Genomic DNA, 18,391 nt, shown 5'->3' on the forward strand with positions numbered 1-18,391 from the left:
TAGCACCTTGCCGAACTAAAGTTAACCAGGAGAAAGGTGGGAGGTGTTATTTGAGATTTGGGTAGCATTGAGTATGGGGGACCCTTTCGTAGTAAGGAATCCCCGCCCTTTCCAGAGGGCAGCGTGGCAGTGGGTAATAAGAAAGGCATACTTTAAGTCAGTATAGATATTTTCTCGCTTTCCCTGTGCTAGCATGAGAGCTCGGATTAAGGCAATGAGCTCTGCCTTTTGTGATGTGGTTTCATCGGGGAGGCGACGTGCCTTGAGGGTGGCTGAATCTATGACTACTGCATAGGCTGCTTTTCACCGCCCCTTGGCTGTCACTATTGAACTCCCATCTACATAAAAGGTAAGGTCTGGGTTGGATAGGCGAAGGTCAGACAGGCCCTCCCGAGGTTTAGCAGATGTGTCTATTCAGGGCGGGAATGGGCTGGGGAGGGGGAACGGGATGGAAGGGGAAGCAAAGTAGCCAGGTTGAGTGGAGAGGTGGGATGAAGGCAGACTGAAGGATTTTCAATAAAGAGTAGATGAAACTCCTGTAGGTGAGAGGGTCCTAGGTGAGTGAGAGATTTGTGAGAGAGAAGGCTGGTTAGCCGATGAGGAGAGAACACCGAGATGGGCTGGCCCAAGGTACGTTTCAGGGATTCCTTGGTAAGTTCTGTTGCCACTCCCAGGGCCCGCAGGCAAGGCTGCCACCCCCTGACTGTGTGTCAAGCTGTTTTGATAAGTAGGCCACAGGACGATATACAGGACCCAAGGGTTGGGTTAAGACCCCAACCGCAATCCCTTGTTTTTCATAAGTGAACAAGTGGAAGGGGCGGTTAAGATCTGGCAGTTGGAGTGGGGGTGCTGTGGACAAGGCAGTTTGTAGGGTTTTAAAAGCTTGTTTTACAATCCCAGGGTGGGAGAGGGGTCCTGTAGATGTGTCCTTAGCTGCCACATAAAGAGGTTTAGCCAGAGCGGCAAAGTTAGGTATCCAATGATGGAAGAATCCTACAAATCCTAAAAAGGAGAGAATCTGGTCGGCAGTTTCCGGGGGCTGCAGTGAAAGATGTGCCTGCTGGCGGTCTGTTGTTAGGCCCGTAGTTTTGGGGGTGAGGCAAATGCCCAAGTAGACTACCGAGGTGACTGACAACTGTGCTTTGGAGGTAGATACCCGGTACCCCTGAGATCCAAGAAAGTTGAGGAGGGTGGCAGTGTGCTGCTGAGATATGGAGAGGGAGGGGCTACAAAGTAATAGGTCATCCACTTACTGGAGGAGACTGGGTTGGAGGGGGCAGGAGCTAAGGTCAGCTGCTAAGCCTTGTCGGAAAATATGGGGGCTGTCCCTGAATCCCTGGGGCAGGACTGTCCAGGTGAGCTGCTGTGACAGGTTGCTGTCAGGATCAGTACAGGTGAAGGCAAAGAGGAAGTAAGACTCAGGATGAAGGGGAATGGTAAAGAAGGCGTCCTTGAGGTCAAGAACCATAAAATGAGAGGTAGTAGAGGCGATGTTGGATAATAGGGTGTATGGGTTGGGGACCACCGGGTGGAGGGGTACCACCACCTCATTGATGAGGCACAGGTCTTGAACTAGGCGGTAGTCGCCGGATGGCTTTTGGACCAGTAAGATAAGAGTGTTGCAAGGGGAACTGGTGGGGATAAGGAGTCCCTGGGCCACAAGTTGGGTGATGATAGGTTTTAGGCCTTCGCAGTGGGTTTTTGAGATGGGAAACTGAGGCCATGAGGGAAAGTGGGTAGGGTCTGTGAGAAGTATTGTAACTGGCGTGTGATGTCTGGCCACCACAGGCTTGGAGGTATCCCATACCAAGGGATTAACTTCATTAGGAGAGATAGGGGGTTGAGGCAAGGGATCAAGACAGGGGGCAGTGCTGGTTAGGAGTAGCAATAGGAGGTGGGTGGAGGATGGGCTTGAGTGTGGGGTGCCAGTGAGTTGGAGGGTGACCCCTAAAGTCTGGAGAGTATCTCATCCTAAAAGGGGGACAGGGCATGAGGGTATGATTAGAAAGGGGTGGGAGAAGGGGTGTCCCTCAAGGACACAGGCTAAGGGATGAGTTTGGTTAGGACAGGAGGGCTTTCCATCAATTCCCATGACTGAAACCTGGGAAGGTATGCTAGGTCCTGAGTAGGAAGGCAATACAGAATAGGTAGCCCCCGTATCCACTAAGAAGGAAATGGACTTACCCGCTACCTGCAGCGTTACCCTGGGGTCGGCAAGGGTGATGGGGGTCTCTGAGTTTGGGCCACATCAGTCATCCAGGAGGCCAAGAAGTTCAAGTGAAGGGACTGCTTCCTGCAGACTGTTCTGCTCTCCACATAGAGGTGTGAGGGGTGGGCCTGAAGTCCAAGCCACGGTGGAGAAGAAGAGCAGCCTTTTCTTTTTTATGGAAAGACCCTGTTTGGATAGATTTTGAACCAGGCATCCTAATGGTGACTTGGGATCTGGGCGGGATTCCTGGTTACCCATAGTTCACTTTTTGTGGGTTAGTCAGCGGTGAGGAAGGGATACGGAAAGGTATTATACCCAACACGGGCAGAAGTACTCCTTTGCCGGAGGGAGTGGCTGAGAGAACTTGCAGGCTGCAGTGATTATAATAAGAAAGAAAATGAAGAGAGACAGGGCTAGGACTATCTGCTACATGGAAGGACTAGAGGAAACAAAGGAGAGACACGGCTAGGAAGTAAGACCTCAGTGGTAGAAGAAGAGTAGGAGGAGAAAGGGGAACAGAGTTATTTCTAGGGGCCTGAATTCAGTAAAGGTTCCCTGCAGCCAGTGGTCTGTTACCCACTGTAGAATATCTGTTACTTCAAGGGAAGCAGGCCTCACCCACTGTATATCAGCTAACAGGAGTCCAACAAAACTGGTGAACCTACAGTAAAGACAGAGCCACATGTGGGGTTGACAGACAAAGGATGGATGCCCCCCAGATGGGAGACCAGTCTGATGCCTTCTCAGCCACGTCCCCAAAGGGATGTTTCAAGGCGTCTTGGCTAAGGTGTACCCGTATAACCCCCGGGCCTGGTCACCTTCAGATTCCTGAGGTGAATCACCATTATGCCTTATGATGTCCCCATGGAACCGTGGGTTGAGGCCCACACAAGTCCCATAGCCGTCAGGCTGTGGGACTACACATAAACTCACTCACTCACTCACTCAAGATTAGGAAGAGAAACCGAAAGTACAGTTACTTCATAGATGGGCGCTTGTATGCCAAAGGGCTAGTTTGAGATTGTAAGCCAGGGGTTTGGTCCTGCTCCTGGGCAGGGCCCAGGTTTGTAAACGGGGCTTCTGATTACCCAAACCTTGGCTGCTGCCACGGAGATGATCGGAAGGGCGGCTCGGCATCCTGGGCCGCGCCACCGAACACCGGAGGCTGCAGGAGGGCTCAGGAAGGTGGGGACGTCTCCCTCAGATTCCTGACCCTGAGAAACCCCTTACAGGGAGAAGACAAAGTGTAGGGACGTCTCCTCTACGCTCAGGTCCTCGGAATGGGGCCGGGGCCCTGGGCCCACGGCGGGAAGGAGTCCCCGACGTGGCCACGATTATGAGCAGGGAGTCCACAGAGCAGGCAGCAGGAGAGGCTATGGGCAACAGAAGTCTTAGCTCATGGCGGAGTGGCTCCCTGGTCCGGCTTCAGGTGGAGGAGTCGTTTCCCCCTGGAGGGGTCTTACAAGTCCTCCCGGGTTTCCGGCACCAAATGTAAGGGTTATTGCCGAGTTTAAAATGAGGAAACTGAGACTAGCATAAGAAAATTAAATGCCAATTTATTTAGCTCCCAGGTGAGGTTCTGTGGTCCAGGAAAGAGGGGCCAGAGAAGTTGCACTTGACTTCCCGAGGCATGGGGTTTTTATAGTGAGTGAGGGTGTCCTGTTGGTTATGAGGGAACAGGGCGTGGACGGGGCAAGCTGCTATTGGTAGGTAGGCGGGATTTCCGGTGAGCGGGCTGCCCAGGGGGAGTGGGACCTGGATGGGGCAAAATGCTATTGGGCAGGTTTTGGCAGGGCTTCTTTTAAATTTTGGCAGGGTTTTTCAACAGCGGGCTAAGTGCTGAGTGCAGAGTCTAGTATTGAGTGCAGATTCGGGTGCGGAGTGCAGGAGTGGGCATTGGGGGAGCTACGTGGTAGAGCTACATGCTGAGTGCAGGGCTTGATGTCGAGTGTGGAGTGGTGACGTAGTTTTCAGGCGCGGAGAGGGATGGGCGTGTCCAAGCTCCCGGCGAGGCAACTGGCCTTACAGTCTCACTTTGATTGTCACTTTCCAGATTTTCTGAAGAAACCAACTGATAATGTTTCATATAAAACACTTGTGATGTCATTTTTTCGCTAACTGTAGTAGTGATGAATCCCCTAATCATCTGAAGGAACAGGGGGAGTAGACAAGGGAGCAGCAAACAAACACCTATTATCATTATAACACTTATGATGAGGGTTTTGAATTCTCCCAAGGATGAGAACCAACCTCCAAATAAGGACACAGGGCTAAATCCGTGCCACACCTGTACAGGTACGTGTGCCAGTTTGGTCATGTCTTGCACAGTGTCTTCTACTGCTTGCCCCTGGTCACCTATATGCAAATAGGAGTGGCCAGATTGAATTTTCCAGACTCCTCCTTCGGCAGCTGCTAGCAAAGAATCTAGGGCCAGCCAGTTCTGATAAATTGCGTTTCTCATTTGAGTTTCTTGTTGGGCCAAGAGGGACAGAGCTTTGCCCNCAAGGATGAGAACCAACCTCCAAATAAGGACACAGGGCTAAATCCGTGCCACACCTGTACAGGTACGTGTGCCAGTTTGGTCATGTCTTGCACAGCAATATCTTCTGCTTGCCCCTGGTCATCTATGTGCAGACAGCAGTTGGTTAGATTGAATTTTCCACAGACTCTCCCTTCAGCTGCTAGCAAAGAATCTAGGGCCAGCCAGTTCTGATAAATTGCGTTTCTCATTTGAGTTTCTTGTTGGGCCAAGAGGGACAGAGCTTTGCCCGTTTCATTAGTGAGTATTTCTAAAAACAGCCTGCAACCAGATGATCCAGTTGAGCATGTAAATAGGTGTCCGGTATCCCCATGAGCCATCCTCCACCCATGTGGCCGGCCCGTAATACTCAATAATTTTCTCCGGTGGCCACTTATCATTTGTCCTATCTTCTATTTTTAGGTTTCTTTTCTCCCTATTGGAGTAAACTGAATACCTTAACAGCTCACCTGTCTTAACAGATAATGGGAAGAAAGAGCGCTTCATCATGCCTATGACACAGCTACCTGTCCATCTCACAGATTACACACCTTATGTTGAGTACCATTATAAACAGCTTTGCTTCTGTGTTCCCATACATTTATAAGAACTGCAGGACAAAAGAATGGCAGTAACTTTTATGTCCTACCTGGTGTACACACTGAGAGCATTCTTCAAAATTAGTTAATATTCCTACTGTGCAAGTCCAAATATTAAGAAGAACAAATCCCATGATGAATTTCCTCATGCTTTGGCTGTGCGTGGACCAGCCAGTTTCTGGGGTGTGGCTGGAGCAAGGCTTATTCTTTTTAAAGTGATTCTGCAGTCCTTGCCTTGGCCTAAGTCTCAGCTGTTGCTGGTTTTTTACTCAGCTGTGGTGGATTCAGGCTGCGATTGGTCAGGATCAGGCCTGAGGTCCTTTGCATTGTGGCTTTAGAGGGGCTGTACTCCCGTCCTTTATCCACACGTGATTACCTTGTGAGAAAGGGTGAACTGGGGAGAAAAAGGCTTACAGGGCATTTGTTATTTACTTGGGTTGAAGTATCCTAAGCAAATCTCCTTAGAGCTGGTAACTAGCATCCTAACTCAATCTCTCCCCATTCCCGAGGAGTTCCTACGAGTGCCCAGAGTAGGGGAGGGGGCCTATGGTATAAGACTTCATAGGGGAATATCCTTTTTTCCCTAAAGGGGGTGCCTCTAATTTTGAATAACCCCAAGGGAAGTGCCTGCACCCACTCTAAGCTTGTTTCCTGACACACTCCCTAAGCTGTTTTTGATGGTCTGGTTCATTTTTTCCACTTTTCTGGAACTCTAAGGTTAGTAGGCAGTGTGCAGTTTCCAGGTGATACCCAAGGCCGTTGCTGTTTTCCAGACTAAATCTGCCACAAATGCTGCTCCATTGTCTGATCCAATGTGCAGTGGCAGTCCAAACCTAGGGATAAGATCTCGAAGCAGCACATGGGTTACTTCATGGGCTTTTTCAGTTCTAGTCAGGAAGGCCTCTACCCACCCAGGGTATGTGCACACCAGGACCAACAAATATTTATGTCCTCAACACTTGGGCATTTCAGTAAAGTCTACCTGGAGATCTTCAAACAGAGCTGCTCCATAAGGTTGAATTCCAGGGGGAATAGTTGGACCCTGCCTTGCGTTGTGTTGCCAACATGTAATGCATCGCTGTGCCACAGTTTTGGTCAAGGCTGCTAAGTGTGAGATGTAAAAGTACTGGCCCAACATCTTTTCAAGCAACTCTTGACCTAAATGAGTTGTCTCATGTACGGTTTGTACAACTGCTGCCCCCAGCAGCTGTGGTACTGCTATTCTTCCATCTGGCAGTTGGATCAATCCTTCTTTAATCAGTTGCCCCCTGTCTCGAGAAAGTCTCTCTCCTCCTTAAATAGGTATTCGATCAGGGATCTGGGGTATCAGCAGGGCTGTAACTGCTGTTCGGTAGGGGGCAGATGCTGCCTTATAAGCTGCTGAATCAGCTTGGGAATTTCCCATGGCCACGGAGGTGTAGGCCCACTGATGTCCTCAGCAATGCACGACCGCCATCCTCTGGGGCTTCCAGACTGCTTCTAGCAGCTGCAAAATTTCATGCTGATACTTTATTTCTTTTCCCCCTGAAGTTAACAGGCCTCTCTCTGTATAGTGCTCCATGTACTTGGAGAGTCAGGAAGGCATATCGAGAGTCAGTCTAAATGTTTACAACCTTATGTTTACTCAGCTCTAAGGCTCGAGTTAAAGCAATGAGTTCAGCCTTCTGAGCCAAGGTGCCCTGAGGCAGGGTTTTGGCCTCGATTACAGTGTCCAGAGTTACCATGGCATAGCCTGCACATCTTTCCCCTCATGGATTGACAAAGCTGCGCCCATCCACATACAACTCCCAGTCTACTACTGTCCATGGCTGATCCCAAAGATCAGGCCTGCTGGAATAGACTGTGTCCAGGACTTCAACACAGTTGTGTTCAACTGGACCCTCTGACATTGGGAGCAAAGTAGCGGGGTTTAAGTTGTTGCAGACTTCAGTGGTGATGCGGGGATTTTCACATAGCAGGCCCTGGTATTGGGTCAGCCTAACATTTGATAACCAATAGTGCCCTCTGGTATTCATTAGAGCCACTACTGCCTGAGGTGCCTTGATATTTAAGTTCTGTCCCAGAGTTAGCTTATCTGCTTCTTGTACTAGCAGAGCAGTTGCTGCCAGGGCCCTTAAGCTTGGGGCCCATCCTTGGAAACTCCATCCAGCTGCTTGGAGAGGTAAGCTACAGGCCTGGACCAAGGTCCTACTGTTTGGACTAGGACCCCAACTGCCACTTTTTCTCTTTCTGCCACATATAATGGGAACGGCTTCGTTAAATCAGGCAGCCCCAAAGCTGGAGCTGACGTTAGTTTCATTTTTAGTTCCTGAGAGGCCTGACACTGCTGGGATCCCCATTCAAAGGGCTCCTTGTCTCCCCACTTTGTCACATCATAGAGGGGTTTGGCTAGTACTGCGAAGTTTGGAAGTTCTTAATGTACAAAACCCACCACTCCCAGAAGCTCTCTCACCTGCCTTTTAGTCTCAGGTTTTCTGTCACTTTGCAAGCGGCTTGCTTCCTGTCTGCTTCTAGGCTGCGTTCCCCCTTCCGGATGGTGAGCCTCAGATATTGCATTTGCTTTTTAGCAAATCTGCGCTTTTCCTTTTACACACTTTATCACCACAGTCCTCCAGGTGCCGAAGTAAGGCATTTGTTTGCAAACCCGACTGCAGTGTGGTGTCCCAGTAGAAGGTTATCAGTATATGAGGGCAGCCTGCAAGCAAGAAGCTTCTGGGGGGTGGTCGTGGGCTGATGCCTCCCCAAGGATGATGAGAGAGTTTTTGAGCCCCTGGGAAGCTGGGTCCAGATGTATTGAGTGGTTACACCTGCTTCTGGGTTTCTCCCATTGAAATGCAAATAGTTTTTGATCTTCCAAGGCCAGTCCAGTGCTAAGGAGGTATTCTTTAAGTCCAATTAAGTGAACCAACTATCCTCTGCTGGCAATAATCCCAACTGCATGTAGGAGTTGGGTGCAAAGCCACGCAAGCCCTGCATGGGCCTGGGCGATATTATCAGTCTTTTGCTTCTGGCTAGAAAGTCTCCACCTTCCTTCCCAAGGGACAATGAGAGCCTGGATAACCCTGGATGGAGGCAGTTTTAGCTGCAGGGAGTCTCTTTTGTTGAATGGGATAGTGGCCCTTGATTTGCATAACAGGTTTTGCCGGAGAAGGGAGGCAGGGGTAGTACATTAAGTACAAGAAAATCTGTTCTCTTAACACCTTAATAGCTCTAACAACATTGGTTCTGTTTTTTCCCTGGGGAGTTACAGGGCTGTCGTCTGGACTATGGGCTTTTTGAGGGCATGCGAGTCTAGCCCTCCTCTCTTTTAGTCCAGTGGCCCTTCCATTAGGTTGAACAGAGCCTCTTTACTTTTATCTGGATCCTTGTGCTTAGGATCGCCCTGTTCTCCCATTAACTGCGGACATTTTTTTTTCTTCCAGTATCCTATTTCTCGACAGAATGCACACTGATTGTGTTACAGGTGCAGGCGGGCAGACTGTGGGGCTTTCCAGGAACCCCCTTTCTCCATGCTCTTTGGGGCATTCATCTCATAGCAGCAGCTATCAAGTCGGCCTTCCCTTGAGCCTGACGTTCCCTTTCCCTATGATTTTGCCTCTGGCTTACCGCCCCTTGGTTTACAAACACCTGGTTAGCTACTTCCAATAACTGAAGTATTCATGAATGCAAATCCTGCCTGTTTCTGCCACTGAATTTACCTGGATTTGGGAGTCCACATTTCTTGGTAGCAAGGGGGATGGTGGTTTCTAGCAGTCTGTCCCTTGGCTACTAAAACAGTCACTGCCTGTTCTCTTAGCCACTTCGGAGGGTTTAGCACTAACTGCAACCACGACCCTAACTGCAACCACGAGTCTTTGTATGGAAATTGATTCAGATGTTCTAGCTCTGATTAAGGTGTTCTAGCTCACCGTATGTAACTTCATGCCTTACTTTGGAGACAAGGGACCTGTCTAGGGTCCCCTGTGGGGGCCAATGTACCCTAAATGCTGACCAATCTTCCCTACATAAAACCCTTAATTTCTCTTGTGTCATAGTTACTTTATAATTCCCACTAACTCCCTTCTGGAAAATTTTCAGCATGGTTTCTAAAGGGGTGGGCTTGCTATGGGAGTGACCCATATTAACACTTCAAAGAAATGATTCCCACATTTAGGAGAGTGTTAATTCACTTACAGCAGTTCCCGCCTAGCAAGATGCAGCACAGCGCACTCTCCGATTTACATTCCCTTCAATCCTTTTACAACGCCCAGAGGCTTCTTCATTCAGCCTTAGGTGGCTGTCTCTAATTCCCACAAATTGCTCCATGCATGAGGCCCTTCTTAATGGGCCGATACCTTTTACGGTGGATGAGTCCAGTTGAACACATCTACACACACAGACACACATCCAATTGCTCTCCTTCTAATTCAAAACCAAAAGCAAAAAGCTTCCAAGGTTAGCTACAGAGAGAGCTGCGTTTTCTTTACTCAGCCTTATGTGGCTGTCTCTAATTCTTACAAATTGGTCAACGCATGAGGCCCTTAATACCTTTTATGACTGATGAGTCTGGTTGGACACATCTACACACAGATACACGTCCAGTTGCTCTCCTTCCAATTCAAAACCATAAGCAAAAAGCTTCCGGGGTTAGTTAGAGAGCTACCTTCAAAAGTGCCAATCTGGCACCCATGGGTGATCAGGCCATGCTTCCACCCAAAATGGGGTTGGCTACTTTCCTGGGTTCAGTCTTACCAAATTCAGTGGTCTGGGCTTCCCCAAATACTGGTTCCTCCTTGGTGTTCAGCCACTGGATGGATCCACACTGCAGGGCCTCCCTGCTCCACTCTGGCGACGCTTTTCCACCAGGCAAATACCTGCCCGGGAGTGTTCTCAGGATGCGTCACCCCAGTGAGCAGGAGTCCCCCTGCAGGGATGCACCACAGGACTAGGCAAACCACCTAAGAGACTTTTTCCTGCCGTCTGCTATCCAAGAGTCACTTCCCAGCCAATGCACCAAAAATGTAGCAGGAGCGACCACAGGAAATGGATCTCTCGGACACCCAATACAGGAGGAAGGAGGGTTTATTCGGCCAGGAGCCTTGGCTGGTAATCTGTCCAAAACCCAGCTCACCTAATAAAGGAAGGTTCTGCCTTTTTATAGGCTTATACTTTAGATGTTACACGTGGAAGAATCTTAGGTTTATAGCTTTACGTATGAAAAGAGTTTTGGCTTACAGCCTCAGGAATTACATATGAAAAGGGGAAGTTGATGCCTGGGTCTTCCTCTTCAACTCAGCCACCCAAGCTGGTAATCTTTTGCCTATTCTGTTTTTATGGAAGACTCAACCCCCCAAGCTGGAAATCAATTGCCTGTTCCTTTTATGGAAGACTCAGCCCTGCCTAAACTGGGAATCTTTTGCCTATTCCATTGTAAAAACTTTAAGCTTAAGGAAGACTCAACTCCTCAAGCTAGGAATTTCTTGCTTTTACTGCCCTGGGAGGTTTACCTGTTTCCTCCCTTCTGAGGGTCCCTTAAACTCTTATTCATGCAGTCCTCCTTGGCTGCTCCCCAGCAGGACTTGTCACCATTCACACCACAACACCACATTCACACACACACTTCACCCTCCAGAAGTTGACCACCAAGGAAGTAATTTGTTGCCTCTTTGCAACATTTCTTACCTTGGCTTGTGCATGAGGTTGCCTGGCTGAGGCCCCTGGTCACCATGGTCTGGAATCTCTTTCCTCTGTGTTGCTGTGTGCTGAGAATCCAGGTTTATTCCTCACACTGGGTAAGTCCTGGCTCTCTCCCCCGAGGCCACCACAAATAGGGCGGAGGGGTGCCTCCCCACAAGAAAGGACCAAGGACTGCCTCAGAGGGGAAACAGAATCCCAGACAAGCCCACAAATTTGTTAGAAACAGGTTTATAACATCGGAAAAAATCCACACCAAGACAATGGATTATTCAACAAGGCTAGTTTTACTTCCTGCAAGAAGAAGACAACTGGCCAGCAGTCTTGCCACAAAAGCACCTATTCTTTAACTATATGAGGAAAGACAAGTATTGGCTGTTACAGCTTTTGAAGAAAACAGATTTGAGACTCTCAAGTCTCCTGAACACCTCTTGTTGTGCCAGTTATAGAGGTAGTCACTACACTATTTCCCAGCCTATCTGCTTTGCGTTTGTGCTCGCTCTCTCTCTCTCTCTCCCTCTCTCTCTGTCTTTCTTTTATATATACATATGTATATACATATATATGTATATATATATGTATATACATATATATGTATATATATATGTATATACATATATATGTATATACATACGTATGTATATACACATATATGTATATACATACGTATGTATATACATACATATGTATATACATACGTATGTATATACATATATATGTATATACATACGTATGTATATACATATATGTGTATATATACGTATGTATATACATATATGTGTATATATACGTATGTATATACATATATGTATATATATACATGTGTGTGTGTATGTATATATATATAGAGAGAGAGATACACATATATGTGTGTATGTGTATATATATATACACACAAACGAGTATATATACATATGTGTGTATGTGTATATATATAGAGAGAGTTTTTAAAAAATATATATATTTTTTATATTTTATATTTTTTAAAATATATATATATATTTTTAAAGACAGTTTTGCTCTTGTCACCCAGGCTGGAGTGCAGTGGCATGATCTCAGCTCACTGCAACACCTCTGCCTCCCGAGTTCAACGGATTCTCCTGCCTCAGGCTCCCAAGTAGCTGGACTACAGGTGCCCACCACCATGCCTGGCTAATTTTTGTATTTTTGGTAGAGATGGGATTTCACCATGTCGACCAGGCTGGTCCCAAACTCTGACCTCAGGCAGTCTGCCCACCTCGGCCTCCCAAAGTGCTGGGATTATAGACCCACTGCCACACCAGCCTAGTTTGCTATATGTTTTTAACTGGACCATATCTTCATTAAAAATAATGATATATCCCTGAAGATAAGTTCAGGCTACTCGTAATACTGTTACTTGAAATTAGCAACTTGATGTCAAAGAAACAGTATTATCTGGCATTATATGTGCCATGTTTCTACCTCATCCCTGACCTCTAATAATTTGTGAGACTGTTTCATTCCTTCAACAGCCAGCACACATTTATAGGGAAACAGTATGTATTTGCTCCTGATTCTTTCACATACACAGTAAGATACATTTAGTAAAAAAAGGCTTAATTCTATTCACAATATTTATTTCTTTCAACTAATCTATGATCAAGAAGTATATTGGTGTATTACTGATTGTCAAATGTTATGATCATCCATAGCAAAAAATTTTATCATTGGCCAGGAGCTGTGGTTCACTCCTATAATCCCAGCACTCTAGGAGTAGTCCCAGCTACTCAAGAGGCTGAGGTGGAAGGATTGCTTGAGCTGAGGAGGTCAAGGCTTCTGTGAGTCATGATTGTGCCTCTACATTCTAGCCTGTGCAACAGTGTGAGACCCTGTCTCAAAAAAAAAAAAAAGGTTTTTCTTGCCACATATATAATTTTTGTCCTGTCATCACTAATTGCAGTGCACTTTTTAAACCTGTATCATCACACAAACTAACTGCTTAACTATATGTAAGACATGATTAAAGTATGGTATTTTCATTCAATGGGACCATTTAGAAAGAATGAACTAATACTAATTTCTGCCTTTGATGTCCAAGACTAAGTAAATGTAAAAGGGTTTAGCATTTCTAGTTTTTATTTAAGTTATGTATGTTTATATTTATGGATTGTTTCTCAAAATGTCCATAAGAAACTGTTAGTATTGGTTGCATCTGAGGGAAACATTTGAATGTATGCCTTGTTTCTATTTTTTAAAACATTAAATTTCAAAAAATCATGTAATGTAAACTGCTTTCTCCCTATATCTTAAGTTTTCAGTGATAAACAGAGCCAGCAGTTTGCTCTGCTTTCTCTCAGAGCTTCATTTTGTGATTAACTTTGTGACTGTTCTTTTTGATAATATGAATTTACCTATTTTTCCAAGAAGAATATTAATAATATTTTTAAAATGCAAGTTTAATATAAACAAAAACATATAAATGGATTAACTGAAATGAGGTGTGTCCAGTTAGTGGAATGCTAGCTGAGAATAATGTACTTTTAGCATTTATCTACCTTTTAGAATATAATGACTATGAAGCAGGTAATAAGATTTCTGTAGAAATTATACATTTCAAATATATGCAATGCATGAGAAGAAAATTTTGTTGTATTTTTACACCTCTGAAAGTACTAAATGGACTTTAAATCTCTTGCGAGACCACCAGCAGCCACGATGAAACACCAGGAAATATCAGTGGTTTACAACCAAACTTGGAGAAACACCATATTAAGTGATTCTATAACCTCTCATTCTCTAAAACAGTGATTCTTTATGAGATACACAATTATATATATATTTTATATATATACATATATATGTACACACACACACACACACACACACACACACACACACACACACACAGAGCAGAGATTTCCAGGGCCCTACTCTAGAATCTCAAGCTCTGTCATGTTTTTAACAAAGAATCCATAGATAACTTTTGATGTATGTTCTCGTTATAAACTATTGTATGGTAACCTTAGGTTACTTAGAGCTAGCTTCCTCCTCTTTCACAATCTGTATCTTTTTTAGTGAGGACCTGGAACTATGTCAAGAATCTAAATGCTTAGTGGGTTTTAGAAATTCTCAATGGGACAAACAAGAGAGTGTATTTTGGTTGTCATTAGGGCATTCAGTGGGGTGCTGGTCATCTTGCAAAGTGTGGCACAGCCCTGTACCACAAGGAATTATCTTGTATCCTGTATGACTTTTGAATATTTCATCAGACAAAATCTACAGATATAAACCATTAGTCTTCTAGTATGTAATACACATCTTTTTTTAAGTTATCCAAAATGCTGAATAACTTGTGTTCTTTTAGAATTGAATACTTTGAAATCTCAGCTATGACCTAAACTATAAATTTGCTTACAGTTGCCTATAAATTATTAAGTAATTTGATTGTAAATTTATAATAAGATTAGCAGCAGCTCTGGGAAGAGCACAATGTTCTTGAAATTCACATTTTGATTTTTTTCTAGAAGGGAGATATATTCAGTATGCAAAGATTTCACAGATCGTTAAGGAAACATTTAATCAACTAATTTCTAATCATTCAGAATGCCTGAAATACAGCAATTCATTGGCTGCTTTTATAATTGAAAGAGGTAAGTCCAAATATTTGGGATGTGTTAGAAAAACTAATATTGTAATAATCTAATAGTAATATTTTAGTTAACTATCTTTGCCCCTGTTTGCAGTGGTGTTGCATTGATTTGAAATGACTTTTTCTAGTAAGTATGGGTCATTAATCACAAAGATTCACCAAAGTAGAGATAAAGCACACTGACCAGGACCCAACAGAGAACTGCAAAATGGGAAAAGTCCTAACATTTTAAACCTTAGCCCTGCTGGCACCACTACCTTCCTGAAATCTAGTCCTCAATAACAACATTAAGAATAGCATCTTTTCTTCGTTTTCAAGTAAAAAAAGACTGAAATACAGAAATCTTATTCCTGTGGACGTAATGTTGTGATTCTATGTTCTTTTGTTAATCCTCTAAAATACACAGTATAAAATAAATAGAAACAATTTGAGATTTGGTTCCTATTCTTAAGGAGTTATGATCTAAGTGAGCAGAGTAAATATATATACTAGTTGAAAGTTTAAGATGATAAAAAGTTAAAATTTTTTTTCCATAATGCAAAAAATGTGTGACTTAAATTCATAGATAGGAAAGAAATGATAGGGTTTAAAATCTTTTGGAATAGGTGAGACTTAAGCTGTAACTTTAGGAGTTGATAAAATTTGGATAAATAGCAGAAAGGAAGACATTTTTGCAGAGAGAAAGGAATGAGGGAAGCAGCAGTAGGAAAACTCTTTATGGGGCAATGAGGTAAATTTATTGCTAGTACAGATTAGTCTGTGTACAAGAGTAATACAAAATGCAGTTAGATTGATAGTGCCAGATTATGGAGTGACTTACAAACCAGTCAAAAGTTAAATTTAATAAGATCAATCAAAGCTGTGATTTCAAGCAATGATAGACAATGGGCTGTAATTGTTGGAAGCATTAATCAGACTCAGCTCTGCTACTTAAATTACTTTGGGGAAACTATATACTTAACATCTCTGTGCTTTAATTTTTTCTCATTTCTTAAAAATAGATATAATAGAAACAATAACAACCCAACTTCAAAGAGTTGCTAGAATTAGATATGATAATGTCAATAAAGTATTTAGCATAGTACTTGGCATTTAGTAAAAGGCCTAATTTCATTTGTAATAATTAAGATAAATTAACGTTTAAACAGTAGTTGACAATTTTTTAAAAGATTGCAGGGATTGAACCTGAATTATGGAATCGCAATTATGTGGTTGTAATGGGGTACCTACATTAGAGTTGAGATGGAAAGGGAAAAATACATTTTTTTAAAAATGTATTTGATAAGGTCAAAGTAAGTAAATGATAGAGGAAGTGACATGAATAAAAAGTAATACCAACATTTAAAGTTGACAGAGGATAATCATATTTCCTCATCCATATGGAATCTAGAAGCTAGTGTGAAGCTGATTGGAGAAGAGCATGGATAAGAATAATAAATGTAGTTTTAGATAATATGAGTGTGAATATAAGAAGGAAAAGCCTGAGTAAAATCAAATGAACATTCCTGGAGTAACTCACACCATCAGTACATACTTAAAATGTACAATTAGAAGCTTTGTCTTACTGTTTTTTTTTTTTTTAATTTCAATAGCTTTGGGGAACAGGTGGTGTTTGGTTACGTGGATAAGTTCTTTAGTGGTGATTTCTGAGATTTTGGTGCACCCATGATCCAAGCAGTCTACATTGTACCCAGTGTGTAATCTTTTATCCCTCACCGCCATACTATCCTTCCCCCCCACCCCACCCCCCGATTCCCCAGAGTCCATTATACAATTCTTATCCCTTTGTCCCTTCCTGGCTAAGCTCCCACTTGTGAGAACGTAAGATGTTTGATTTTCCATTCCTCAGTTACTTCCCTTAGAATAATGGTCCCCAGCTCTGTCCAGGTTGCTGCGAATGCCATTATTTCATTCCTTTTTAGAGCTAAGTATTATTCCTGGGGGGGGTGTGTGTGTGTGTGCGTGTACATGCGCATACCACAATTTCTTTATTCACTCATTGATTGATGAGCATTTGGGCTGGTTCCATATCTTTGCAATTACAAATTGTGCTGCTATAAACATGCTTGGGCAAGTGTATTTTTCATATAAAAGACGATTTTTCCTCTGCATACTCAGCAGTGGGATTGCTGGATCAAATGATAATTCTAGTTTTAGTTCCTTAAGGAGTCTCCATACGGTTTTCCATAGTGATTGTACTAGTTTACACCCACCAGCAGTGTAAAAGTGTAAATTCCCTTTACACTACGTCCACATCAACATCCATTATTATTTTATTATTTTAATTTTTAAACTATGACCAGTCTTGCAGGAGTAAGGTGGTATTGCATAGTGGTTTTGATTTGCATTTCTTTGATAATTAGTAATGTTGAGCATTTTTTCATATGTTTTTTGGCCATTTTATATCTTCTTTTGAGAATTGTCTATTGAGATTATTTGGTTTTTTTCCTTGCTGATTTGAGTTCCTTGTAGATTCTGTATATTAGTTCTTTGTCAGATGAATAGTTTGCAAAGATTTTCTCCCACTCTATGAGTTGTCTGATTACTCTGCTGATTATTTCTTTTGCTGTGCAGAAGCGTTTTAGTTGAAGTCCCATCTATTTATCTTTGTTTTTTGTTGCATTTGTTTTTGGGTTCTTGGTCATGAACTCTGCCTAAGCCAAAATGTAGAAGATGTTTTTTCCAATGTTATCTTCTAGAATTTTTATGGTTTAATGTCTTAGACTTAAGTCTTTGATTAATCTTGAGTTGATTTTTGTGTAAGGTGAGCAATGAGGATCCAGTTTTAGTGTTCTACATGTGGCTTGCCAATTATCCCAGCGTCATTTGTTGAATAGGGTGTTCTTTCCCCACTTTGTGTATTTGTTTGCTGTGTCGAAGGTCAGTTGACTCTTAAGTATTTGTCTTTATTTCTGGGTTCTCTATTGTGTTCCCTTAGTCTGTGTGCCTAGTTTTATACCAATACCATGCTGTTTTGGTAACTACAGCCTTGGAGTATATAGTTTGAAGTCTGGTAATGTGATGCCTCTGGATTTGTTCTTTTTGATTAGTCTCACTTAGGCCCTTTTTTGGTTCAATATGAATTTTAGGATTTTTGTTCTAGTTCTGTGACGAACAATGATGGTATTTTGATGGGAATTGCACTGGTTCTGTAGATTTCTTTTGACAGTTTGGTGATTTTCACAATATAGATTCTACCTATCCATGAGCATGGGATGTGTTTCCATTTGTTTCTGTCATCTATGATTTCTTTCAGCAGTGTATTGTTGTTTCCCTTNTTTAATTTGTAGATTGCTTTTGGCAGTAAGGTCATTTTCATAATATTGATTTTACCCATCCATGAGCATGGGATGTGTTTCCATTTCTTTGTGTGGTCTATGATTTCTTTCAGCAGTGTTTTGTAGTTTTCCTTGTAGAGGTCTTTTACCTCCTTGGCTAGGTATATTCCTTAAAAAAAAAAAATTATTTTTTTGGCAGCTGTTGTAAAGGGTGTATAGTTCTTGATTTGATTCTCAGCTTGGTCACTGCTAGTGTATAGCAGAGCTCCTGATTTTTGTACATTGATTTTGTATCCTGAAACTTTACTGAATTTTATTTATCAGATCTAGGAGCTTTTTGGATGAGTCTTTAGGTTTTTCTAGGTATACAATCATTTCATCGGTAAGCAGTGACAGTTTGACTCCCTCTTTACTGTTTTGGATGTTCTTTATTTCTGTCTCTTGTCTGATTGCTCTGAGGCTGGGACTTCCAGTACTGTGTTGAATAGAAATGGTGAGAGCAGA

At 43.3% G+C, this 18,391-nt stretch overlaps 1 protein-coding gene across 3 annotated transcripts in view; it reads left to right on the forward strand.

Annotated features, from left to right (window-relative positions):
• Nucleotides 1–18,391, forward strand: part of ADAD1 (adenosine deaminase domain containing 1) — a 72,294-nt gene that overhangs the window by 23,319 nt on the left and 30,584 nt on the right. For all 3 annotated transcript variants that reach the window (XM_037735484.1, XM_017520311.2, XM_017520312.2), the window contains one exon: nt 14,485–14,610. In XM_037735484.1, coding sequence (XP_037591412.1) covers nt 14,485–14,610 — 126 coding nt within the window. The remainder of the gene's footprint in view (nt 1–14,484; nt 14,611–18,391) is intronic.

This window comes from Cebus imitator, unplaced genomic scaffold, assembly GCF_001604975.1.
Source record: "Cebus imitator isolate Cc_AM_T3 unplaced genomic scaffold, Cebus_imitator-1.0 Scaffold824, whole genome shotgun sequence".
NCBI lineage: Eukaryota > Metazoa > Chordata > Mammalia > Primates > Cebidae > Cebus > Cebus imitator.